The sequence below is a fragment of the Sebastes fasciatus genome, chromosome 3 (assembly GCF_043250625.1).
Source record: "Sebastes fasciatus isolate fSebFas1 chromosome 3, fSebFas1.pri, whole genome shotgun sequence".
Lineage (NCBI taxonomy): Eukaryota > Metazoa > Chordata > Actinopteri > Perciformes > Sebastidae > Sebastes > Sebastes fasciatus.
In genome coordinates this window covers 20245171-20272674 of record NC_133797.1, presented here as the reverse complement: position 1 = coordinate 20272674, position 27504 = coordinate 20245171, and the positions used below count along the sequence as shown (strand labels likewise).

Genomic DNA, 27504 nt, shown 5'->3' with positions numbered 1-27504 from the left:
CAGGGCCGCTCTGCTGCTGCTAACAATGTTTGTTAGGCAAATATTCAGGCGGATCAGAAAATAAAGGTGTAATGAAATTATATATTAGAGAAGTGAAAGTCATTTAACATGTATGAATGAACAAGTACAGTTCATGTCAGATTGCCTGTGGTGGTATTTTCAGTGAACCCAGCAGTCTAAGTGAAAAACAGCTGGACAGAGTGGAGACAGGTCAGTTTAAGTGGAACATATCATGAAAAACTCACTTTTTCAGTGCATATGCACATACATTTGGGTAGCTGGAGCTGGAGTGTTTTTTATGGGTTGCTTAGATCAGAAAACATGTGATTCAATAAGCCATTCAGATTTGGCTCCCCTTCCTATGTCACATGCAGGCTCATTACAATGCAACGCCCGCAGCTTGAGAACTACCTTTGTAAAGGTGCACCGTATTTTCCCCACAAGCCAATCAGAGCAGACTGGTCTTTTTTTGGGAGGGGGACTTAAAGAGACAGGAGCTGCTGTAAAACGGAGCGTTTTAGACAGAGGGTGAATACAGGTATATTTAGACAGACCGTATGAGAAGAATAGTGTGTTTTTTTAAGCATTAAAGCATGTAAACAAGTTCTAGTAGAAACCCAAAATACAAGTATGCACCTGGAAATGAGCATGATATGTCCCCTTTAAGTTCAGTTCAACTGATTTTTCATTTTAAAACAAGGTGGAAGTCCTAAAGCCTACAAAGAGATGGTTTTAAAGTCAAAAATTTCTTTTGCTGCGTCAACCTCATCCACGCCATTTTTGTGGCAACTTTTCTCTCTACATCTCTCTGGCTCTGGTACTAGAAGATGACCTCTCCATTCTTAATCCCGCCTCTTATTGGCTTAGCTGTTTTTCTTATTCACTGTCAATGAGCAACACTTGACCTATATGAATCACTGAAAGAAATCGTGGGGGCCTTGGGAGAAATGTATTTGTAAAAGCGATTCCGTTTTAACAAAGAAGTATTACTAATAATAAAAGTAAAGGGACGAAAACTACAAAATCTGGTTTAAAATTTCAGGAATACATTAGTTTTTGTAATTTATTAAAATCATCTTGATTATGCATCTTGGCATATAATAAAAAATAACGAACAAAGTGAAGTGGACTGTCACTTTCCTGTGCACGTCTCTGGAGAAACTTGAGTTTGTTTCCCTCTTCACCACAGTCAGTGGCTGCTCCTGAGTGATCACTTTAAGTCACCCATTTTCCAGTTATATCAATCATAATCCTCATGACCTGAGACAATTTGAAATAGGATTACACCCTCGCAAACACAAACACCTACACACACATCCTGTGAAGACACTGATATGGTTGTGTAGGGTTTTCATTTCGTGGCCAGTCAGACGACTAATGTGCCTTTATTCCTTTAACATGACAGAAATGAGGCGGCTTAACATCTATCAACACAGTGTTTCTCAGCAGGGAGTCCCTGAACAATCAGACAGTGTGTGTGTGTGTGTGTCTGAGAGGAGGGGGGGGGGGGGGGGGGGGGGGGGGCTGCTGTCCATGTGCACAAGTTGCTTAAGCTTATTAGCAGCACCACTGGTCAGAGAGGGAGATTGAGGTTAGTCTAAGCCCTAATCCTCATGGACTGTATGCTTATTACCCAGCAAGCACGACAACATCCTGGCTCCTCCCAACCGAGAAAGACACGCACGCACACACACACACACATGTTGCGACAACGCACATTTTCCCTGCCTCCTTCTTTACTGCTCGGCTCCATCTCAACTCTTCCTCTCTCTCCGTCTCTCTCTCTCAGCAGGAGGGCAGAGGAGTAGGAGGAGGAGGTGGTGCACACTGTTGAGTAGTTTCCCAGTCGTCATGACGACCTCACACCCCACCATCTCCAGAGCTGTCTTCCTGTTGCCACGGTGACCTGATCCCGCTCCATCTCTCCGCTCCTCTTGATGATCCGGATTGGGCTGATATAGGAGAGCGATCCTTTCCCCTGAAAACAGCCCTTGGATGGGACAGCGGATCACAAGCAGGGACAGGGTTCGGAGGACAGGAAGGTGCGGCGTGCTGGGAATGCTGCTGGAGTAACACCGGAGCGTTGCCTGGAAACAGCAGCATGCCAATACAACAGATAACTGTGGTTCCGGCCAAGGAGACAGCCAACAACGGCAAGAGTGCTGCTCGCTCCAAAGACAAGACTGAGGTGAGTTTCTGACTCTAACTGTTCTTGAGCCTTTGAGGTTTTTTGTCCTTTTTAAGGCTTAAAACTGGTGTAAAGTCAGATTACAGATTTAATATTCCAGTTTTGTGTTGTCAGAGGGTAAAGGTCATTTGGTTGGAGCATTGATCTTGAGTGTGCGTGTGTGTCTTAGCCTCCAGTTTCAGCTGACAGTCTTCTCAACTCAGTCCCTCACACATACAATACATGTATGCACTCAGCAGCCTTTTATCACCGTTCCTTCACTTGGGGTCTGATGCTTTCAACTGCATCTTCTATAGAGCCTGACATCACGTCACATCATAGAACATCATGGAAACATCACAGAACGTCACACCACGTCCCATCACCTCATGTTACGTCACATGCATAAGGCTATAAAGCCTTTTCTCTAACAGCAGGGAGCATTCAAAGTAGATAGAGTTAGGAACTGCAAACAAGGTCACCATGGCCATACACAAACTAAAGAGTTGAGTTCTTATCTAACTATTATTGTTATTATTACATTTTTAATAATAATAAAATAATATCTTATTTTCTTATTCCCCTTTTACTGTTATACCTTCTTATCTTATATGTTCTTATTGTATTTTTTTTGTCACATTTACTCTTTGCCTGTTTTGTTTTTCTTCTTTTTGAAGCACATTGAGTCTACGCCTGTCGTATATAAATATAATTTGATTTGATTTATAAAAACTATATAGTTTACAAACCTATGCAAGTGGTCAGATGGTTGTTGCTGAGTTAGTTTGTGTTTATTTGGTCTCTCGATTCCAGACAAGAACAAAAATGATGCTGTTCTGTTTTGGTCGTTCATGCACTCATTAATAGCTTCACTACGAATCTACTTGTTAAGATGTTTTACGGACTAACTGTGGCATAAAAAGGTTTCACTTCCTCATATTTGGCACAATATTCTAGTGTAAGTTATTCATGTGTGATCACAATACTGCATCTAAAAGTCTTGGTTACTAGCTTTTTGAAAGACATTTGTCATTTGTTACATTAACTGTAACCTCTTTACTGTCAGCTATCTAAATAAGGGCAAAATGGCCCTCCAACAATATAAAATAAAAAACTTTATTTTGACACATAGACATGCTTTTTAGTTTTTAAAACTATCTAAGTTAAGTTAAAGCAATGAATCTGGAGCAAAACGATGAAACCAAGAGTGCAGTTTCCAGATCCTTTCAAATTTACTATAAGTCGTTCTGTACATGATTTAAGACCGCAGTCAGTCCAGCAGAAACATAATAAGCAGAAACACTGAATGAGCTTATTGAATTGTGTAGGTCTTTGGTTTGTATAACTTTTTTCTCGAATACAACTCTTAATACAGTATTCAAAATGTCACAAAAAGACCATCTTCTTATTTTTAAGTATTAAAGCAATAGATAGAGGAACAATACACCAAGCAACATAGAAAATGCAATTGTAATTTCACCGATCCTGTAAAAGGTGTTTTTGCATGTTTTAGCCCATTTACTAAACATTACTGATACTTAAATCATTTTAGAAATGTTGATAAATTTTTCCTACGGATCCAGGCATCCACTGGTTTCTATTCGTATCCATAAGATGTTAAAATGTATTAGCAGACTTGAAACATTTCTGTAATCCATCACAGTGAACATCAAGGCTGAATTAATTCTTCTTAAAGTTTTCTCATTGCACTGTCTTGTAGTTGATTTTAATACTGTATCAAAAGGAATGGAAATCAATGGCCTATAGCTACATGACTTCATTACTCTACCTCGAAAGAGACTCTGTCTGAGTCTCACTCCACTCGACCATAAAATTTGCAGGTTGTAGAATGAACTGGAAACCACTTGTTGTGAAGTAAATGCAATGGAACGGGGGAGGGAGAATGCGACTTCTTGTGGCTGAATGTTATTAATGTTATCAATCAGCACCTTTAAAGGAGCAATGTGTAGGATCTGGCGGTATCTAGCGGTGAGGTTGAGATTGCAACCAACTGAAGCCTCTCCCGTGTGCCAAGCATGTAAGGACAACTATGGTGGCCGACACGAAAACGCGAATGGTCCTCTCTAGAGCCAGTTGTTGTAAGAGTAGCATAGGTCATTTGGAGCAGAGCCAGTGCGTAGAGTGTGTGTGTATGTGGGAAGTGAGTGTTGAAGCAAGAGAGAGAGAGCGGCGGTGACGGGAGCTAGTAACATTATTGACCAAAACAGTGTTTGGTTTGTCCGTTCTGGGCTACTGTAGAAACATAGCGGTGCAACATGGTGGACTCAGTGAAGAGGACCCACTCCCTACGTATATATGAAGGACTCATTCTAAGCTAACGAAAACACAACAATTCTTAGTTTCAGGTGATTACACACAAATGGAAATATAGTTATTATTGTTATATTACATTTCTGCCAATAGATCCCCCTAAATGTTACACACTGTTCCTTTAAAGGTATAATATGTAACAGTTTCTGGAGAGGGAGAGAGCAGTGATGGTCGAGCGAGCTATGGGGTGAATGAAGAGAGGGAGCGGCGTTAGTGAGAACAAAGCAGCGAATCAAAGAAATAAAACTTTATTGCTGAAGCCCAGAAACGTCCCGAACACAGCAAAATAAGAAGAAAAGAGAAAATACAGGTAGAGGGCAGGGTCTCCGCAGATACAGACGCCACCACACACTAGTGGGTAAAGGGCATGAGTGATGATTGAGAGGGATTATTTTTGTATCAGTCTATATATTGTTTTTTAGAAAATTCCTGTATATTATACCTTTAAGATTATGAACGGTGCAGCAGCAGCTTCTTGGTTGGTTGTCTAAATGTGGCTGTAGGTGTATTTTTGATTCGTAGCCAGAGCACAAAACCAAAATATAGCCCTTGGTCCACACTACATCACTTAATCCCCGCTGCAGAAACATGCACATGTCCACACATAGACTCGCCAAAGTCTCTGCTGTGCATCAGAGTGTCGGCAGAGGAGCAGACGCTCAGGTAAGTGTTGTCTCTGATGCAGCACTTTATTACCACTGAACTGTAGTTGAGGTGTATACGAGGCTCCAGCAGGAAGGAGCGGTGTGTTTTACTGTGATCTTGTGTGTAGTTAAATCTTCTTGCAATGTTGGCAGTGCTTTGTTGTGTCTTTGACCTGTCAGCCTTTTAATTCGGGATACTTTAGATGATACATTACAGGTTCTTTGCTTGTAGTGAGGAGTAAAACCTTAAGATGCATTATAACATAAGTGGGACTCAGGTGGAGCCAGTGTACAACTGTAGGTGTCTTTTAGGAAGTCAAGACTGAAAAGCCTGATATAAACAGTGGCTCATACATTTATGAGAATGGATCATTTGCCTTTTTAAACTATCTGTGTTTATTGGGTGTGAGCCAAAGAGTTGGGAAGTCTGAGTGTGATTAGGATACAGATGTGACCACTGTACAGATGCTACAGACCAATACACACACAGTAGTACTGTTTGAACAGACTTTAATGGCTTTGTCAGACAGAGAAAGACTGAAAAGCAAACACATGGATAGCAAGTTCAACATGTTGACTTTTGAAATACCCTTTTGCTAGCTTTCTTACTAAGAGTTAGATGATCAGTTAACGTTCAGAAAACTGGTCCAGTTGCGTTAAGCTTAGCTTGGCACAAAGACTGGAAGCAGGAGGAAATGGCTAGCTTAGCTCCATCAAATATGCCTTCCAGCAACGACTTAACTGTATTAACACGTTGTTTTAGATGCCTTCATGTTAAAGTTGGTGACTTTTCACATTTTTCTCAATCTGAACAAAATCCAGGGGATTCTTAGAAGTATAGGTTACTAACTTACAAGCAAACAAGACTAGTCGTTGTGCTGAGCAATGCTAAACACCTGTTAGACTAAGCTCTGTCTCTACTGAACACAAAGAGGAAATCGATCTTACTCTGTAAAAGAAATCAGACATCACCACTGTGTGTGTAGCTGACACTGGTTGTGTTGTGGTGTGTTCATGTGCTGTGGAGACCACACTTTTTAAGACAGTTGTGGGCTAATGACCCATTCTCGTGACACAATATCTCAGGAACGCCTTGAGGGAAATTCTTCAAATTTGGCACAATTGTCAGCTTGGACTCAAGGAGGAACTATTTCGATTTTGGGGTGGTCAAAGTTCAAGGTCACAGTGACCTCACAAAACATGTTTTTGTCCGTAACTCAAGAAGTCATATGCTAATTATGACAATTTTACACACATGTCTAATAGGATAATATGATGAAGTGATGACATTTCGGATGACATGGATGTAAACTGCAACTTCACTTGTTGTCAGAGGCATACAAACGCGACGCAGTAATCCTAGTTTAACCACATTACGGAGTAGTGATATGTGAATTATTGGCAGATGATCTGTTTCGTGACTCATAATGAATGATTGTTCTGTCCTGTTAAACGTCCAAACATCACAAGCACGTTCCTGATGCCCAGTACATGTGTCCATGACATGTAGTCCAGCACCAAGTGGAGGCTGCAGAGTGTTTGCTTTGACTCCACGCAGGACTGATGATTTAAACCTGGCTATCAGCAAATCCCTTGATCAGCTTAGATGATGCAGTCTTCTCCTTGTCAGTGTCTCTCTTATTTATTTCACTGATTTGCACAGTGTGCCTACAACTGTGTCTGTGTGTGGGCTGGTACAGGCAAGCTCTGTTTTGCTTTTTATATGTCAAGTAAAAATATATCAAGAAGCCACCCACATGAGACATTAGAAACATCAACTTTGAACTTAATATCCTGTAAGATACATAAAGATCATAACTTTCATAGTGCTACACTGCATACTGCATTATGTTGTATATAATATATACAGTAGTATAAATACCAACATTTTACAAACAGACTTCTAACGTGTATTGCATGTAGGCAAGTATTTTAATAAATGTTATTATACCAAATATCAGAACATATCAGCTGTGTACTCAAACGAGGTATATTTTTGACTGGGTTGTAAATAACTCTAGCTGGCTGGGTGTTGAAGCTTCCCTTTTGAAGTCTCCACTGTGGGACTTACTGTTTTTTAAGAAATGTAAAATGATTAGGTTGAGCTGTGACAAGCCTGTTACACTTCATAAACCTAAGGCCTGGTGATTAGTGTGTCAATCAGGGGAAGGTCAAAACTGACACCTGTTTCTATGGAGGACGGAACCTGCCAAAATAAAAATAAAAAATCAATAAATATATAAATTACTCAATATACAAATAAATATGTTATTAAATGTAGCAAAATAATATTAAAAAAGTAAATGTAGCCATTAATTAATTGATAAAATGTGACATAAATTGATACCTCTGTTTTAATTTGCTTCTTTCGTTATTTATCTTTGTATTAATTCCCTAAATTTTCCCTTTTATTTATTCAAATATTTATTTTTATTCATTTTTAGATTTGTTTTTACATTAATTATGCATTTTCTGCCTCATTATTACAAAAGAAATGTGTAAAGAAATGTATAGAGAAAACAATGCAGAAATAAATAAGTTTGGGGAAATAAATAAGGGGTGAAATGCAAAGGGAAAATCGTGCATAAAAAAATATTAAAAGATAAATACATAAATAAAAGGGGAAATTAAACAGAAGAGTAAATAAATAAGGAAGTTAATACAAAGATAAATTGATAAAGAAGGACATTGAAACAGAAATATCGATTTATGTCACATTTTTATCAATAATTAATTAATGTCTATATTTGTTTTTAATATTATTTTGCTACATTTAATGAATATTTATATTAATAATAATCTATTTATATTATTTATATTTATATTTATTTATTTATTGAGTCATTTTTTTATTATTTTGGCAGGTTTAGTCCTCCACAGTTTTAACAAATCCCCCAACTCTAGACATTGTTTCAGCCCTGCACTTTCATCCACGTGTCTTAAATACAAGACAGAAATTGGTACTTTAACCCAGTGATTTTTCGCCAGGAAAATAAAATAAAATAATTATTATTATAAGATATGATTTATAATAATATATAACATATTGGAGTCTTATTTTCAATGACTGTCTTTCTATTTGAATGCCACTCAAAGCAACATTCATCTCGTCATAAGCTGTGTTGACCTGAAACGGGAAGTTTAATTTTATTTATGTATGTATTTATTTATTTACAATGTGTTTTAGAGGCATCTTGCAAAAGGAGGGCCATAAGCTAATGCTATTTTGGGGGCCTTGGCATGGAAAAGTTTGGGAACCCCTGCTCCAACTCATTGTCTTTGATCATGCTGTAAGCTTCAAAGGTATTAACTGGTCCAATGTGATAATTGAAATAGAAAAATGATTGGGTCTGGAACTGGAGATGGGCCCAGTGTGCCTCATCCTGGGCTTTCAATAAGAGATTGTACGGTATTCTTACTTATGCTGCAAGGAAGAACATTTTATTGCACTGGATTAATGAAAAGTACCAACTGTTAAAGGCTGGCAGAGAGTGCTATTTGATTTTGAATACCTTACATGTATATTACATTAAAAACAGACCAGTTCTATAAAATGTGGGAACCCTACCTGAACTATGCAGAGCCTGGTGTGTCTGCCATCATGCTGCAGGGATTTTCTTGATTGTTCTTATTGCACATTATTATTGTAACCTCTGGTGTTGCGTGTATGAATCTGAGCAGGTGTTTTGTGTTTTTGGTGCGTTTCTATAGTTCCTATTGTTTCTATAGACCTTTTCATACTTGACATAAACATTCTAAATAGGCCCTTTTCTGTTTCCTGTTCCAATGTTTGTAAATGTAGTTAGCTGACAGGAAGTAACCTTGAACCAAAGCTGTTGCCCCAGCAACAGAACGGCAATGAAAAGGTCTGTTGTTTAGTCTTTTGTTCTTCTTTTCTCTCCTGTGGATTCCTTAATATATCCATCTTCTACTTGTTGTAAAAAAAATAAAATAATAATAAATAATAAAAAAATGATTACACTCAAAAAATACAAAGATCAAAACAATGAATTGATCCTACAATTATTATCTGTATAGCCAAATATATATCCAAATATTATATATCTTATTCCTGTGTGCCATAGACCTCCATTGTGTCCAAAGTGAGGATAACATGTTCTCTCACTACGATAGGCACTTGTTTAATTTGAGTCAATCCAACATACACCGTCCTGCTGCTGCAATACACATATTAATTCACAGCTGAAAATGTTCCCTATTCAGGTTTGAGCCATGTTTGCTGAAAACTACTATAAAAGTATATATCTGGACATATTTTTTTTTTTTTTGGACAATTCTGTTTTTATTGTGAGAATACAGCCAATTTAAACAGTTTACATCTTGGACTTATATGGGCAGCTCCCTCTTTTTCTGTGAAATTGAACATACAAATAAACAAAGAGAGACAAAAAAAATGATAATAATAAAGGAGGGGGAACAAAACGAGACAAAAGTGGGAAAATAACAATAAGAATGTACCCACTAACTGTAGTTGCTGAAATAGTGTAGTACACTTGATACAGAAGTATGTTAAATTATAGACAATAAATAAAGACAACAAAGGAATACATACAAAATATCAAAAGTAGAGATTTTATACAATGTAGGGGACTTTTTGTAGAAAAAGAGCCACAACAAGTCACATTCCTGCATATATAAATATACATACTGTACACACTCAGATCAGCCTACGGCACACAGTTATTGTCTTTTTGGGGCTGAGAGTCACTGACAGGAAGGGAAGTCAGAAAGTACTGAGAGACGAACAACTGCATTTTGGTTTTTGTCTTTTCATGGGATTTATTGAAACATTATCTTTTAAATCTAATTTCCCCCCTGTGAATATACTATCAAACACACCTCTTTAACTTTCACTCTTTTTCATGCTTAACTTCAGTTTCCACTGCCCACTCACTCCAACACCAGACAGTTGGCAGATTATCCTGCTCCTCCCCATCACATGTTCAATGCTGGACCATGTGTGTGGGTTGATACACACAGAATCCAGCACCTTTTCGCAGTAAAGACAGCTAAGGCTGGAGGTGTGTTTCCTGGCTGCCAGTAACATCACCAGTGTGGGTCAGGGTCAAAGCCAACTTGAAGTAGTGATGGAGGAAAGAGTAGACAGATCTGTGTAGGAGTTACCAAGTATCGACACTGCAAAACTAAAAAAAAACATCTTCCCTGGTATCTGAATCATGTGTTTTGCAACTTATTTAACAACACACTCTCAAACCAGGTCAGTTTACAAGCGGGCAAACCCTTTATCACGATACATGCAGTATCATATTACTGATTTAAATCATGATATATTACATTTTCTGGAAAACGAATTGAGAAATTATAAATGGATAAAATATCCTGACAGACATGTCTGTTTTGTGGTGATTCAGCAGAATAAATACCTGACAAATCAAAATCACATTGATACAAAAATCATATAAAAATCAGTGTTCCCAAAGCCTAAGATGACGTCCTCAAATGTCTTTTGTTCACAACTCAAAGATATTCAGTTTACTGTCACAGAGGAGTAAAGAAACCAGAAAAAAATCACATTTAAGAAGCTGGAATTAGAGAATTATGACTTTTTTTTCTTAAAAAATTACTCAAACCGTTTAATCAATTATCAAAATAGTAAGTGATTAATAGTTGACATTTAGTCGATTAATGTTTGCAGCTCTAATATATACAGTATATCATAATTCAGCTGTGTCTCTGTGTTCACATGAGATAAATATGTTTGTTTTTTTACATTTTATTCTACATTTTTTAGCCCTAAAACCTCAGAATCTCTTGGCAGGTGTCTAAACAGAGAATGTTGATGTAACACTTACTCTGTTGGGAAAGTTATAGTTAGAAACTACCAGATTTATCAAGTAAATATACAGACTTTCAGGAGCAACGGCAGCAAGAAATCTTAAGTCAAATCAAATAAACCGGTAACATAAACTTTTGTAAGATGCTACAGGCAGTAAATAAAGTCACAGATGTCTGAGGGAGTTCAAGGTCCAATGGTTGAGTTCGGACAATCAGCGCTCTAGGAAGTCCTAGGAAAAGTGCTATTAGTTTGCTTTAAATAGAGACACATTGCACAGCAGAGAAGGACGACCAGGTAATAGGATTGGCCGGCTTTAGGGCTCGGGTCACAATGAAAAAACAAGGACACGTGCCCACGCGTGACTCCTGACGTTGGATTTTAACCAATCAACACACGGCCAGACAACACCGAATTACACCAAATACTATAGAACATGTTGGTGATTGTAAAGGCGCTTAGTTTAATTACTATGTTTTTATTTTTATTGCGGAATTAAAGCTTGTTCAATTTGTCTATCTTTAGCTACTTTAACACAAAACCTAAGGAATGGTCCTACATTTCTCACATTACACTTATTTTGGGGACCTTTGTAGAGATCTTACAATTGAAAATCTAGCTTGAGAAGTTAACAAAGCCTTTGTACAGTTTCTGACATTGAGTTATTTGTACAAAGAGAAACTGTCAGTCGTTGACAGAAAAATAATAGCCAAGAATATCAATGAACTGTTTCAGTTTTTTAACCCTCTGAGTCCCACAATAGACCAATTTTTGTCTTTTTTTAGGGGGGTGCAGGGGGTCTTTAGGGGGGGATAGCAGGTCAACAGTAGATGTCACATAGAAGTGGTGTACATCATCTGAAAACTGGGAACCTGAAGATTAATTTGAGATACAGCTCAGCACTGTGTCTCAAATTGTTCTACTCATGAATCAGAAATAAACACAAATTAATGAATGAATTCATTAATTAAAAATAAATTATGAAAGTGTATAAGGGCTTGGAACATAATTGCTGGAAGTATATGATGGTCATCCCCATGCTCTATTATGTCTCATAAGTTGTTGCAGCAATTTTTGGGTTGATACCATTTGTTACACAGATTTGGTGCAAAATTTACTACTTTTTTACCACTCGAGAATTGATAAAAAATTATCAATAAAATACTCCCTACAAAATACCACGCTAATTCACCAAAACCTTGAGGAACACCATAGAAAAAGACATGCTGTGATTTGGTATCAAAACCTTTGAGATTTCTGCAAGAATTGCATTTTTCAGTGATCGGATGGGGAGCACTTCTGTTCTGGAAACTGCTCAGAAGACCCCCTTATTGCCAATCTACGTAGGAAAGCCATCCATCCTCTGAATGCTGTAGGTCTCTAGTTTGTGGTTGTAAAGTTTCATGAGGCTGTGATTATTATTATGATGATTATTTTTCCCCGACAAGCTTGATACCTTAGGCTTTCTAGTTTTATATGATATCTGTAACTTCACTCTAGCTCTAAAACTGAGCCCGCTACAACAATAAAGTCAATAAAGTCGGTCATGATTGCCCCAGATCCCGCCGGTCTCAGGAAGTTAATTACGCAAAAATTGTGATATTCTCTGGTTTCAGCTTCTGAAGATTTGTTGCTTTCCTGGGATTTTAATATTTTAATTGAAATGTCTTCGAATGTCTTAGTAAACAGGACATTTGGAGACATCAGCGTGGGCTTTCAGAACTTGCCACGGGCATTATATACTAAACTGTTCAATCACAGATTTACTAATCAGCAGATTATTTCATGATGAAAAGCATCTACAGCAGATCACACTAAAATGTTATGGTAAGATGAATGAGCCTCTAGCTCCAGTGTTGACGTGAGTGCAGTGAAATATAGTTTTAATGTTAAATCTGGTGTTGTGTGCCAGAGAGATCGCTGGTTTAAACACCTCAGGCTGCATTGCCTCGTGTCATTAAAGCATCACATACTACTCTGTGTTCTCTAATGATTTTCCGTCTCTCCGTCACCCTGCAGGGGAGGAAGGCCCCTGGGCGCTCAGGGAGTCGATCCAGCAACATCTCCAAGGTAACCGCTGAACATCAGAGCGCTTAAAGGGACAATATCAAGGTCACAGTTCACAGTGTTTGATAGCATCGTTTACCCAAGCACAATCTGATGTGCAAGAAGTGTTTTCATTAGCGTAGAATGAGCCCTTCATATGTACATAGGGAGCGGGTCTTCTTCACGGAGTCTGCCATGTTGCTCCGCCATGTTTCTACTGTAGCCGAGAAACGGACAAACCAAACACTGGCTCTGGAGAGAGCCTTTCACGTTTTTGCTTTACCTGAAGGTCACTGTAGTTCTCCTACACGCTTGTGAAACTGCTGTAGCGTGAGTTGCATAGTGCAAAACCGTGGTACCGCCAGCCACCGTCTGACTTCCGTTGCTCTTAAAGTGCGTTATTATGGTAAGGATGGCCTCAGAGTTAGTTACCACGGTTTTGCACTCGGCGGCTCATGTTACCACAGTCTTGTAAAGGGAGAAGTGAGTGGAGGGGTACTCAGTTGGTTGTGATCTTCAACAACACCACTAGATGCCACCAAATCCTACACACTTTAACAACTAGCTAATGTAAAAAGCCTCTGAATATCTAGCAGCTAAAGACTCAGATACTTTTCTTAGGAGTTGGTGGAGGCCAAACCAGAGCTAAAAAGAGTGTGAATAGTGGACTGAGATTTGTCAGGTGGCCAGAAATATTAAGAATCAATGCTGGTGTTTCTCCGTGTCTTCTGGATGTTTACGTGCTAATATGTTCGCAATGCTTTATAAGGCTGTAATACGTCAGGGATGTATGTTTGTCAGCTTATTTGGGGTTATTTTGCCAGCCAAAAAATCCATTAATTCAGCTTTAAGATCATTCATGTTTATGATTTATCATTAATATGAATCTTTTTTTTGATTATGTGGTCATTAGAAAGTGTGTAAAGATGTTGTGATGTTTTGATAAACTGGTGATAGTTGATTGAAGTTGATTGTTCTACCTGCAAAGCATCATGGAAGCTAATTTGAGTCTGTTTGCTTCAGGCCAGCAACTCTACAGCAGGACCAACTACAGCCTCAAGAACATCAATCACCCCGTCTTCTCAGGACATATGCAGGTGAGACAGCTGTCTCTTAAGGTTTTAACCAGAATTACAGTCATCTGGGCAGAAAGTGCTAGAACGACGTTCCTTAAATATCTGCAAACATAAACATTTCTTTTAAAGCTCCAGAGCAGCCACAGTTCTCTGTGTGATATTAACATGCACGGTTTAAAGCTTCTCCTCCACTGAGTGGGAGACTGAATTAGTATGGTCTCCCGAACCCAGAGGGCATTAACAAAATTAAAATGGATGCTGAGATCCAATGGTGCTCCCATAGCGCAATCAATGAGGGGAAGATGGCTGATTGCAGAAACAGGATCCTTCAGATGATTATATCCGTGTGGTCGTCACGCTGACGGGCGCAGTCTTGTCGTTTCAAGGCTGAAAGGACGCTGTGTTTTATAGCAGTGTGGACACATGTGATGTATGTGAGTGCTTGGACTTCCATTTGTCAAATAGCATGATCAGATCCTTCCATGTTCACCATTTCCCATTCGGATTACCCAGCCGGATAATCAGTCAGTCAATTTTGACATTTTGTTTTCACTTCATTGTTAAGTCGTACGTCATGTCCCGTTTTTCGTCTCCCTAACCACCGCGAATGACATATCTGTCCTACCAACATAACTTTCAGTCAACGCAGAAGCAGATGGTTTCAAGGAACAGATCATTAAATGTTTTTCACATTGATCAGAAAAACAAGCTGAATTTAGACTTATTGTTTCTGTAACTTGACTTACGTCAACCCGTAGAGCTGCATCTCACCCACAGTTGGTGATTTTTCTGACTTACAAATATCTGATTAGCACCGTCTCTGGGTTTTCAGTTCCAGAAAGAGAGATAACTTAAAACTCTGGGTCAGTTACCATGGTAACTGAAATATAATAAAATGAAATATTATTGCACATAATGTGTAATCTCAGTTTAAATGATAAAAATCGCTATGAAGCTTGAATAATACAGTATAAGGATCTCTCTCTATCACTGCAGCTGGTGGTGCAGCTGCAGAATGGAGTTAGAGAGTTTTTTTAACAGGCTGCGTGTAGTCTGTGAACGTGTTTCATAACATTTCAGTGACTGTGTTTAAATTTACTACATATGTTGAAGTAGCCGAAATAAAGTCACTGAATGCTGTTGAGCCAAGATCCAAATAGATGTCTACAATTTTAACATCTACTCTATTTTAACCTTTAAATCACCAAACACATTATTACTGGATCAGACTGTGAGTTTATAATCATGTCTCTATGTTTAAATATATATTTTAAATCTTCAACTATATTTTTCCTCTTCAGTTGCTGCTCCTGTGTTTTGTCCCCATCAGATTAAAGCTGAACAAATATATTTAAAATGTAATGTACAATACACAGTCAGATTTCACCACTTTATTATCTGTTAAGTCTGGTAAACGATTAATTAATGGAAAACACTGAATAAAACTTTATTGTATTATTGACAGTTTTCCCCATTCTGACTTTTTTTAAAAGATAAATGGGTACATTATTAATATCTCTACGTCAGCTGGATTATAATGGAGGCTCTGCCTTTTATTTACCTGTTGCCATGGTGAATCATAGTATCAGAGCTCTATTCATGATGGCTTTTTATGTTCAGGATCAACCTGCTCAGAGTTGATTGAACTGACTCTGACCGGGATTAGTCAACTCAGAGCTCAGGCTTAGGCTCAGAGTTTGTTTAACCTGCTTTCAGAAACGGGGCCCGGGCATATAAAGACAAAACATTCTGCATAGCTAGACCCTTTAAGTGCATACAATCAGGTCTCAGCCCATTTGTTTAGTCAATGTCATCACATGTCTTCTCCATTTCATTTCACCTGATTTTGTTTTACACATCTTCATCTCTCTGTGTGTGTGTGTGTGTGTGTGTGTGTGTTCAGTTCTAGCCAGCTGACCCGTTTAGAGGAGGATGTTTCTGAATCGCACAAACACAACAAGCACCCACACACCTCTGTGATGGCCACCACCAGCACGACTCTGGCCTCGTCGGCTCAGGCGCAGAAGAAGCAGGTGAAGCGCCGTCACCGGCGCAAGAGAAGCAGCTGCACCGCCGACGACTGCGTGGAAACCAACGGCAAGCAGGAGCAGAGCGACCGCAGCCACAGCTCTGACCGCAGCGAGCACGGGGAGAAGAGGGAGCGGTCTGCCAAGAACCGGAGAGAGCTCCCGCCTCGTCTCCGCTGCTCGGGGGCCCCGCAGTCAGACTCCACCTCTGGGGATGAGGCTTTGCGCGAAGCCCGCAGCTGGAGCAAAGAGAAAGCCCGAAGAGTGCGTCGCCGCAGCGGAAGCGACCGAGAGAGGGATGGAGAGAACGGGGGTAAAGGAGTAGAAGACAAAGCAGAGGTCATGGAGCTGCAGTCGATGGGCTCGGATGAAGGGAAGGAGAACCAGCCTCAGGTGGAGGACAGCGGAGGCCTCAAGAAGCGCCACGGCACCAGGGCCTCCGTGAAGAGAGACAGCCACGTTTCACAGAGGGAAAGCTCACACAGCAAAGAGAAGGAGAAGTGCTGCAAGTCAGGAGACAGCTCCTCATTGGCAGAGGACGGCGAGGAGCTCATCACCAAGAGCTACCAGGAAAAGGGGTCAGGGGGTGGGGACATGGCAGTGCCCACGCCACAGAAACCCTGCATGAATGGAGGCACGTTCCGGCAGTACTCTGATGACTCTGAGACTGAGGTCTGCAGGTTAGTGGGTGTTTGTGAGCTGTATATTGGCGTGGGTGTGTGTATGATAAGTTCAACTTTATTGGCCAAAAAAGGGAAATTCTGTTGGTCAAGGATGCAAAAGATAAAAACTGTATTGTATGTTTATTTTCTGTGTGTCTGTGTGTAGGATCTGCCACTGTGAGGGGGATGACGAGTGCCCGTTGATCATGCCTTGTCGCTGCACAGGGAGCCTGAGTTTCGTCCACCACACCTGTCTCAACCAGTGGATCAAATCCTCAGACACTCGCTGCTGTGAACTCTGCAAGTTTGACTTTGTTATGGAGACGAAGCTCAAACCTTTATTCATGGTAGGCACACACTCATAAATCATCATCATTCACAGCTATGAACTGGGATCTTGCTGTCAGGCTGTAACACAATTTCTCTCTTTCCCTATGTTGCCTCTCATCCCCTCTCCATCTCCATCTCCATCTCCATCCCTCCGTGTTCCAGTGGGAGAGGCTAAACATGACGACGGGCGAGAGGAGGAAGATCTTCTGCTCAGTGTTGTTTCACCTGATAGCATTAGTGTGTATGTTGTGGTCGGTCTACGTTCTGGTCAAGAGAACCGCGGAAGAGATCAGACTTGGGAAGAACGGTGAGTACTTTCCCTTCGCTCCCTCGCTCCCTCGCTCACACACCAGAGACAAGAAGAGTAAAATGTTATGATCCATGGCAAATGAAAGGTACCATGGGGAGTTTTTAAATTGTAAAACACAATTTCTCACCCAAAGGTATGGTGAGTAAGGCCTAACAAACATTTGCTCCCTCAATTAACATACGCAAACCTTACATTTTTTAAAAATGTGTTTACATCAGCGTGCAGTTTTCCTGTCCTTTAAGATTCAAGATTGAAAGGTTTCATTTGTCACATGGTCATAAAAAATGTGCAGTGCTTACGTGAGGCTAAAAAGGCTAGTGTACAATAAAGAGAAATTATTGGAATAAGACTAAAAATACAAATTAGAAAAATACATCTCAATAATGAAAAATTCAAGATAAAAAATATAAATTACAGTATTAAAATCCTACAAGTTTATAAGTAAGTGCACTGTGCGATTTTTCCATTATATAAAAATGTAAAATACAAATGTGTAAGAGCCAACTATGCAACTTTATATTCGGTAAAATTGTACATGTTGGCATGACATATTACATCATTTCAAATTCGTACCAGTTTTTGTAAATAGTCACCATGTAGGATTATGCTGTTTACCATTTTCTTGTTATAGTGCTGGAATACACATTTTATTATTTACGATATACGATTAGTGCCAGATGGCAGTTTTTAGATGCTGTGATGTCTGCGTAGGTGTGGATCACAACAAGTTTTTGACCGCTTTATATAGCGTATTATAGCGTACAGTGATAGCGTTTGATTACACTTAACGTATATGGAATATCAAGTCGGTAGTGGACCGGGCGAGATGTGACTTGGATGGGAACCACCTGTCGTAACGTTGTAATTGATTCTCAAATAAACCCTCAACGGTCAATGTTTCCTTGCCTCCTGTGAACACATTGGGTCTTCACAAAAATGGATTGAAAATAATTGGAACACAAGTCAGAACTGAGATACCGTGCAGACTACGTGGCCTAGGAACTTGAAGCACGGTAAAACGGCCACTGCAATATGTACAAGTACATATATCACAGTCATAACGCAAACTATACGACAAATATATGTATTACTGCCTTCTGGAGAAGTTTGTATCACATCCTGTCACCTAATACAAACAGGACAGGACCATTAAAACACTGCACTGTAGCGCCCCTAGTGGTCAGATACTCCACAGGGTACCTTCAACCTTTTCACCTGTTGATCTTTAAACCTCTCTGACTCTGGTGGTGTGATTTTTGAAGATATATTTCATATGTAGTCTCTCATTGTATCCATGTTTTCTCTAAATCTAGTAAAACTAGTGAACAGTATGTGTGTGTGTATTGTCCAGTGTAAACCTCCCAGTTTATAAACGTACTGTGATCCCCACATGTCCCTCTGCACATTAGAAGTCTGGCTCTATAGTGAAGATATTGGTTTTAAATATCGTCAGTGTATTGACTCATTCATTTGTAATTTAACTCAGTTTAACATATTAATGCATACAAAGACTTAAATCATACCATTTTATCTCAAAAACACCAGAAGCTTGTGTTACAATGAGGCAACAAAGTCCAGTAGCTTTCAAATAAAACTACCGCTGCATCGATTACTTTAAAAACAATTCAATTGATTTGTAGATTTATTGTTTATGATAATGTTTGCACCTGAAACCCATAAGAACATGTCATTGAATCTAACTACAAACTTTAAACGACTACAGACCACATTTTGTTGATAATTGTGCCACTTTTCAGGCAGTCGTTGGTTGGAAAATCTACTTGCTTGAAATTTGTTTGACATAGATGATCCATCAAAGTGAACACTTACCCATGTTTTTATGTTATATTATAATCATATATTGTATTAAGTTATTATTATCACATGGTAATGCAGTTGAGGAATGTTTTTTTCAAAACTTTCCAACATTCAAGATTTGTGAGAAAAGCATTTCATTGAAGATAGGGCTGTCCTCGACCACATTCTTCAATTAACACTCATACGATTTTGTCGACTAATCAATTATTATTGTTATTATTATAGTTGATTTAATCAACAGATCTGTAAAACTGAGTGCCTCCACACAGAATCACACAAAAGCACCACTTTAAAACTTGTGTTTACCAGAGATGTGCTCATTGGGTTCTTGGAAATAAGTCATTCAGCATGAAAAAAGCTTAAAAAACGACTAATCTACTAAAGAAATCTTAGTCGACTAAGACCAAAACAACCGTTTAGTCGACTAAGAGAGGGCAGCCCAAATTCAAGAGCAAGAGCTACAGTATTCAGTTCGAAAATGAAACCGAGAGGACAATAAATGTCTTGAAAAAGGTCATGTCAAGTTCCAGATGTTACATTCACCACTAATCTCATGACCACAAAATGAATCATGCGTATGAGAAAAAACAGAACCAACTGAAGGTTCACTGTGACTAATAATAACCCACACAATACGAGTTTCAAATCTCTACAAATCTCATTTGCATTCTGCACTGACATAATCTGCAACAAACGTCTTAGGAAGGCAAGGTTGAAGGTGGGAAAATAGTTTCAGTGATGTGAAGAATACATCATTTTTGGTTAATGGGCTGAAACACCAGTATGTTCTTTTAATAAAATTTGATGATTATGTTAATTCTCTCTAAGTGAGCAGGTAGTTCAGTGTTGGGACCATAGATATAAAGCAGGTCACATGATGGTCGTTACGGCCTGATGTACTCATTAGCTTCAACTTTATTTGAGTTTGTCACAATTTACGTCACTTTTACAGTGGAAATTGACCCCTCAGTGCTTGTGTCTGTTCAATGTTGTGTTTGTTGATGGTGTGGTGTGTCGTGCTGTGATCATAGTGTACCAGTATTATTGTTCTCATACTGTAGGACCTCAGGTTAGAAAACATAGATGCAGTATGTTAAAAACAATATTAATATGCATTAATATATATTAAAGCTGCAGTCGTTAACGTTGAGCAAAGACGATAAGAAGTCATACATTATATCCTGACAGTAGTGCATGAGACAGGTAATCTGTGGTAATCAGGTAATCTGCTCCTAATGGCATTTGCAGGATTTCACCCCGCACAAAGCAAATCAACCAATCAGAGCCGAGCGGTTGTCTGTGCAGCCGTCAATCACTGCTCGCAAAACTCGTCAACCCCGCAGTATACTGTACTTTTGGCTCAACTGATATCGACATGGCTACCGGGTCACAAACGTTCTCATTTTACAGCTTAACAGTACACCACAAGAAGTTTCTGAAAACATTTGAGGCAAGAAATAGGCATTACAGTAACAGAATATTGATTCATATTTGATCAGCGCTGCCTAGTTTGACCGTTTGATCCAAGTTCATGAGTTTTGCGAGCAGTGATTGACAGCTGCCCAGAGACAGCTCGGCTCTGATTGGTTGTTCTCCTTTGGCTCTGTGAAATCTTGCAACAGGAACAGGATTTTTTCACCGATTATCTGCTTCATGTACAGTACCACTGTCAGGATATAGTGACAGTTGTATAAAAATAACTTTACATATTTGCTCAATGTTACCAACTGCAGCATTAATATATAGTAATTGTGTATAATAAATAATAGCATAGAACACGTTTATCCAAAGATCATAAATTAAAGAGAAATTACACCCACTCTTGATTGCAGACGAGTTACGGAGATTTACCCTTCTGAAGTACTATACGGAAGGGGGTAAGCACAGCTCTGCACACACTGCCATCATGATCCACCACATGTCCTGCAGGTTGACTGACACCTGCTCTGCGTGTGCCTGTGTATGTGTGTCATCAGGTGTGCTGGAGTGGCCCTTCTGGACCAAGCTCATTGTGGTGGCTATAGGCTTCACGGGCGGCCTCATCTTCATGTACATCCAGTGTAAAGTCTACCTGCAGCTGTGGCGCCGCCTCAAGGCCTTCAACCGCATCATCACTGTGCAGAACTGCCCCGAGAAAGAGCTGCACAACCCTCAGGCCCGAACCAGCACCCTGACCAACGGCAGGCACGAAACGGTGGAGGTTCCAGTCAGTCCGGCCCCCGTCCCGGCTCCAGAGGTACAGACGGACTCGGACATGTCGGTGGAGGATGCGGTGGCGCCGGCACAAAACCCCGTCTGAACGGTTCTCCTCCCGCTCAGAAAGAGTCCCGAATCTCATCCTGCTCATCCGACAACACAAGCTGGTGTGAGCAGCGCGTGATTTAGACTCGTACAATGTTTTAGTGTTGTTCATCTCAGCTCCGGTGATTACTGATCTTGAGACACAAGAGACAGATTTTTCAGTGATCACGGAAAACTGAGAGGCTGAAGGGCTGCGGTGACGTGAATGTGCAAAGTAACGAAGAATGTGGCAGGACAGAAAAAGAGGAGAAAAAAGGAGGTGAGGAGATGTAAAGGAAAAAAAAGCCATCAGCAAGAGACGTTTGTAAAGACTGTAGTTATGTGATATATTGAGTTTTATTCCTGTATGCACTTTCTCAAACTGCACTGACATGAGTCGAAGGTGTGAACACCCTGTGGATGCTATTAAAGGTCTCAGTATGCTTCAAACGAACCTCAGACGACACGTCTTGCAACCGTGTCTTAAGGCCACACGTGGTTGCTGCGAGGAACTGTACAAACGGGGACAACAGTGCACACTCTCTGAAGTCTCTCCTCAAAAGCATTCATAGTTTTGCAATTTGTTGTATCCATGTGAAAAATGATGGAAGCGGTTGTGCAGAGAATTCAGAAAAACAAAAACTTGTATGACAAGTTTACACCTCCGCACACCAGGCTGTTGACACTTAAAAGGGCGGATACCGTGCGAAAACAGAAACAGTGTACGTACATGCGGTTCTGTTTTTGACACATTGGATGGCTGATGGTTAACATTAGATTGTTAGATGATACGATATGCACTTAATAACGTCTTAAAGGCCGGGGGAAGGTTAAAAAAAAGCAGACAAGTGTTCATAGTTTTTCCAAACAGCTACACTCATCTTTGACATGGTGTCATAGAAACATGGTAGTGGAATTGAAATGGAAATAATGGTGCACACTTTGGGACAATCTTCATAGGCATTTATGGCGTTGCATTTAATTGTGCACGAGACGTGATGGACACAGCGTTCTTACACAGTATGGAAAAGTATGGAATTTGATTTTAGTCATTTCTAGGTCTGGATAAATATGGAAAAAACAAGAGAATATGGAAAAACATTTCTGTCCAGACTTTGGAAACCCCTTGTTTTTCTAAAATATAAAATTCTGAATTTCTCAAAAAATAAATTGATCATACAGTGTTTTTCATGCCATTTGGAGCAGCCAGTGCAACCAAATTGTTAACCACTTTGTGAGAGAACGCGCGGACCAGAGCGAGCATGATATCGTCGAAAGCAAGGCAAGAAGTAGGCAATGGCGTGCGACTGAACGCACACTCCTACCCAGAGCTGCCACATCACCTGTATGTCACAGCCTGCAAAACAGCTCTGCCCCAAGTGCATGATGCTTGACAGTGGAACGTCGTCCAACTTTCTGCGTAGGGCTGCGGACTGAACGGCCACAATGGGTGAATGTAAGTTATCCGAGGGCTGGCTTGACAACCCCAAATACAAAGTCTGGTTGGTTAACAATTCCAAATGGGAAAAGAAAGCTAGATGCAGACTTTGTGTAAAATCGTTCAACATCTCCACCATGGGGGAGGCGGCAATTGTAAGCCATATGCAAGGGCAAAAGTACTGTAGTGTTGTCACAGCATCCTCTGCACTCGAGTCACCAAGTCTGGAAATTTGAGCCTGGAAAAGTGGAATTCAATGGAATCCAACAAGCACTTTGTTTGAAGCATACCGAGGCCTTAACTCTTCTTCTGGACAATCAGGTCTTCAGACACCAAAGAGTAAAAGATATAAGTAGAGAAACAATTATTTAAACTGTATATTTAACTCAGTCTGAAATCTGAAAATGTAATGTTTTGAAAAAGCTGGATTTATTTATTATCATAGGAGAGCTTTGAATATTTCTTAAAATAGCAAATCTAAAGTAGCCCAGTTGTTTTTGACGTTTTGTTTTGACAGTTTGCAGCTTGATGGAGGTCCCGTTATTTATACATCGATGTAACTAGAGCTTTCATGGTGGCCATCTGTTACTGTTTTTACATTAGACTTGACACACTGTGTGAGTGACTGACCGGTTAATATAAAAGAAGGCAACTGTTGTTTACACTTTTCTACAGGTTTAATTTGGTTTTTTATCAGTGTTGCTGTCACATCACAGAAAATCTCTCAGTGTCTTATAGACACAACAACATTAGAGCACTCAGCATCTTCGTCAAAAGCTTTTTTCTATCTAATTGGATAAAATGGAGTATTCAGGTTACATAAAATTCATATTTGTTTGTGCAATAAACAATGAATGTAGAACCCCTTACAGGCTGATGTGAAGTTACTGAGCAGCAAGAAGACTTTACAGGAGGACAGGCTGATAAAAGTTTCCATCTTTGAGAGTTTAGCACCATCTTCTGGACAGTCATGGACCCGCAGCATCTTTCCCACACGGACACAAAAACACACTTTTTCTATAAAAAATATTAGCTGAAGACAGTCTGATGTTCAGCTCCACAGTCAGTTGTGCTGAAAGGACAACTGGAGCTTTGAGCTACGGACAAATATGAGGAGCCTCAGTTTCAGTCCGACATCAGTACCATGTCATCCAACTGCTCGTCATCCAAATCATCTCCATCATCTTCATCATCTTGATTATCATCTTCTGCATCGTCGTGTTTCTGCTCTTCTTCATTCTTTGTTTCCAAACCATCGTTCTTTGTTTCCACATCTTTGTTAGACACCTGTCTCAGTTTCATATTTGGAAGTTTCTTCAGATCACCGGTCCACTCCCTGTTGACATAAAGGATCAACAAACGTTATCAGAAAGGATGTTTATGAATCATTACATCACATGCTAATCCTATACTTAAAATCACTATTTATTTATTTTTATTTGTAATTTTGTATTTTTTTTATTAAGAAAAAAGGACGAAATTGAAAACAAATCTCTGGAAATTAGAGAGGTAAAGTATGAAGATTCATCTTAATTTCATCATTTGCATTAAAGCTTCAGTAGGCAACAATTTGTTGGCATCATTGGGCAAAAAATTCCATAATAACCTTTCAGCATATTGTAATTCAATTGCTCTGAGAGAAAACTAGATTTATGCACCTCCTCATGGCTCTGTTTTCAGGCTTTAAAAAATCTAGCCATTGACGGGAGACGTTGGCCAATCACAGGTCATTTCAGAGAGAGCGTTCCTATTGGCTGTGCTCCGGCTGGTGGGCGGTGCTTGGTATTTTACTCACCTGAATGTTTTCAGATGCTTTGCGTTAATGATGTCTGGGATCTCTGAAAAAGACACAAAACAGGATCATGGAGGATTTTCTAACACTGAATTTGTGCATGTATGTGTGTGTACATTTACATGATGAAGACTCACCTAACCCGGTGCCCTCATACTGCGCTCGCTCTCGCTCGATGGTCTGTTTGATGACAGCCTCCCTGGCGCCATGGAGACGACCCTGCCGACCTTTGATCCCGTTCACCAGCTCAATCTGTTCGAGTTCAGAATCAAACCTTTGGAGGTACCTACAAACACACAGACACAAGAACACACACAAGCTCAGTAAACATCACATGTTCAATTCACAAATTGCACGAATGCTTCTCCTTGTTTTAAATTAAAATATTTTGATACATTTCTAATTTAAAATGACGAGTGGCAAAAACTTAATTAACAAGCTATTAATGTTTGACCTTTCGATAATGTCACAGGCATCTTTTTTGGTGTAAGTCGTCTTTTCTGGATCCAACTGTTCCTGAAACCACAACAGCTTCTCACCTGCAAGCCGAGACATAAATAAATAAAAGACATGGAATTTAATGGAGAGCAATTTTATCCTCAAACAGCCAGCAAGTATGTACAGTATAATATATATATATATATATATATATATATATATATATATATATATATATATAATAATAATAAACAAGCTTAATAGCTTACCGCTGCTGCTCAGACGTGTTGCTTTGTCATTATTCTTCCTGCAGCATCAGAGAAAGTGTGTTAAACAATGTTTGATTACATTCAAGCATGTTAATTATTTTACAGTACATTCATACCTGCCTTGTATGTGTTGTTAAATAAAAAGTATTTTCATTAAAAACAAAATTAAGTGGAAAAATTGCATTCTGATCTCATTTAATTCCCTCCTACAGGTCTCCATCCATACACTCTATGTAATGTATTTACTTCATGTGAACAAAAATGCTATTATTTGCTTTTTCTGATTCAATTTTATGAGTTATATGGCCCTTTGCATTGCAAAAGAACAGGTCAAATCTACTCACTATATACTGTATATATGATATGACAGGCTTATAACAACACATTGTCTTTTGATTAGTCAAATTTCAATGTATTTTTTAGTGATTGGACCCAATTAAGAACCTGCAGACTCACAGGATGTAGGTGGGAATATGAGAGGATTTCACAATAATGCTCATATGTGAGCATTCACTTTGCATTAGTATTCTTTAGACTCAAGAGTTTTATTTGCCATTTGCACCTATATATAAGTACATTGGAATTCTGAGCAGTTTACACCGAGTCAGCTTTAAGAAAAGAAAAGGTAGAAAAGGCACACGGTAATTACGGTACAAAATAAGTAGCACATTCAACTCAACACAATAAATAAATGAATTATTAAAATATAAAACGCCCTCAGTGTAGTCAATAAATAAACTAAACCACCCTCTGCATAGGAACGATACCCCCAGAATACAAACATACAGTGTATATGCTCCATGAACATGTTAAAAGAACTTGTAACTCTCATAAAAATATTTAAAAAAATAAATAATTAATATATTTCAGACAATTACACAGTGCAGCATATTGCACAGCATTACAGTCCATTCAGTTCAGTGTGTCAATAATGGTATGGAGGTGAGGTGTGGGGGATTTGTGTCCCTCTTTAATGTCCTTTGCCACCAGTCTTATTGTAGCTGGGAAGAAGCTTTATTAGCTTTGATTACGTAGCTAATAATGTGCTGCATTTGTTCTGTTTTATTTCTTATCCTCATACCTGTCTTTCTTTTTCAGTCTGATTTCTTCTCGGGCGAGGTAAGCAGCTTTCCTGCTGTACGGATGACAAACCTTCTCCGGGACTTTTCCTCTCCCTTTGTTAGGCTTCGGCTGAAACATAATAATAACAATAATATCAGCTGCTGTGAGACATTACTGTAATCATTAATATTACACACTGACAGAATGACCGGTCCTCTTACCATTTTAACTGTCTGAAAACACCAAACGCACCAAACACACGTGGTGCTCCTCTGTTGACAACTGGACCGGAAGTGGATTTGGTCCGTCAGCGAAGTTGGTCCGCATGTGTTGCAGAGAAAACAAACCGGTTCCTGCTCTCAACACAACAAGTAAAAAACAATAAAAATATAATGTTTACAGAATAATTCAGTTTGGATTAAAACGTTAAAAATAAAACATATTTTTTGAGCAAAGTAATGTTGGTGGTTAATAAACCATGAACGGTGTGGATTATCTTCTACAGCACACATTTTATAGTCTGTCTTCTGAAGAAAAGGTATGTGCTCAATCAGATTATCACCTGTGTTAAACTGTGTGTAATAGCACACTGTGTCAAATTATAAAAAAAATAAAAAAAATGTTGTGGGTTTTTTCATCTGTGCAAAGTAAATATTGACCCACCATTTTCACCTAACACTGTTTATGATAAACAAATACAGTAACTTTATTTATGCATCACTTCATTTCTAACTAGAGAAACTAACAAACTAGATATGATTCATGAGTTAATATCCAATGAATAGATATGAGAATAGGACAGACATATTTAGGCCCGCAAAATAAAAAAACACAGATCAGATATGAGACAGAGGGACAAGCCCTGGTTTGCTGTATGCTATAATTTTAAAATCAAGAAATTGAAATCAAGAACACGAACTAACTACTTTAAAAGCTGGTTGATTTTGGCCCCAAACTTGTATTTGTTAGTGGTATTACGGTACCTCCACATACTTTTAT

The 27504-nt window shown here is 39.2% G+C and overlaps 2 protein-coding genes across 4 annotated transcripts; one reads left to right on the top strand and one right to left on the bottom strand.

Annotated features, from left to right (window-relative positions):
* The first annotated feature begins 1609 nt into the window (after nt 1-1609).
* Nucleotides 1610-21614, top strand: marchf1 (membrane-associated ring finger (C3HC4) 1). 3 transcript variants are annotated; one of them, XM_074629500.1, is made up of 8 exons: nt 1610-2188; nt 12977-13027; nt 14027-14100; nt 15983-16786; nt 16935-17115; nt 17261-17405; nt 21059-21103; nt 21203-21614. In XM_074629500.1, the coding sequence occupies exons 1-8, from the start codon at nt 2102-2104 to the stop codon at nt 21523-21525; spliced, it is 1710 nt and encodes a 569-aa protein (XP_074485601.1). In that variant the 5' UTR covers nt 1610-2101; the 3' UTR covers nt 21526-21614. The 3 variants fall into 3 exon arrangements, with proteins under 3 accessions (XP_074485601.1, XP_074485603.1, XP_074485602.1); XM_074629501.1 differs by lacking the exon at nt 1610-2188 and adding an exon at nt 5055-5161; XM_074629502.1 differs by lacking the exon at nt 21059-21103 and having other exon boundaries at nt 1651-2188.
* Nucleotides 21615-23351: 1737 nt separating this feature from the next.
* tma16 (translation machinery associated 16 homolog) lies at nt 23352-26858 on the bottom strand. Its single transcript, XM_074629504.1, has 7 exons — nt 26727-26858; nt 26525-26634; nt 25444-25481; nt 25191-25275; nt 24874-25022; nt 24740-24782; nt 23352-24280 (listed from the first exon to the last, which is right to left on the bottom strand). Exons 1-7 carry the CDS (start codon nt 26727-26729, stop codon nt 24070-24072), a joined length of 639 nt encoding a protein of 212 aa, XP_074485605.1. The 5' UTR covers nt 26730-26858; the 3' UTR covers nt 23352-24069.
* Between the last annotated feature and the right edge of the window lie 646 nt (nt 26859-27504).

Coding starts and splice junctions, on each gene's coding strand:
- marchf1 (XM_074629500.1), top strand. CDS start 2,102: ATGCCAATACAACAGATAACTGTGGTTCCGGCCAAGGAGACAGCCAAC. Junction 14,101..15,982: donor TCTTCTCAGGACATATGCAG/GTGAGACAGCTG, acceptor GTGTGTGTTCAG/TTCTAGCCAGCTGACCCGTT. Junction 17,406..21,058: donor GATCAGACTTGGGAAGAACG/GTGAGTACTTTC, acceptor TCTTGATTGCAG/ACGAGTTACGGAGATTTACC.
- tma16 (XM_074629504.1), bottom strand. Junction 25,276..25,443: donor AACACGTCTGAGCAGCAGCG/GTAAGCTATTAA, acceptor CTCGGCTTGCAG/GTGAGAAGCTGTTGTGGTTT. Junction 24,281..24,739: donor AAGCATCTGAAAACATTCAG/GTGAGTAAAATA, acceptor TTATGTCAACAG/GGAGTGGACCGGTGATCTGA.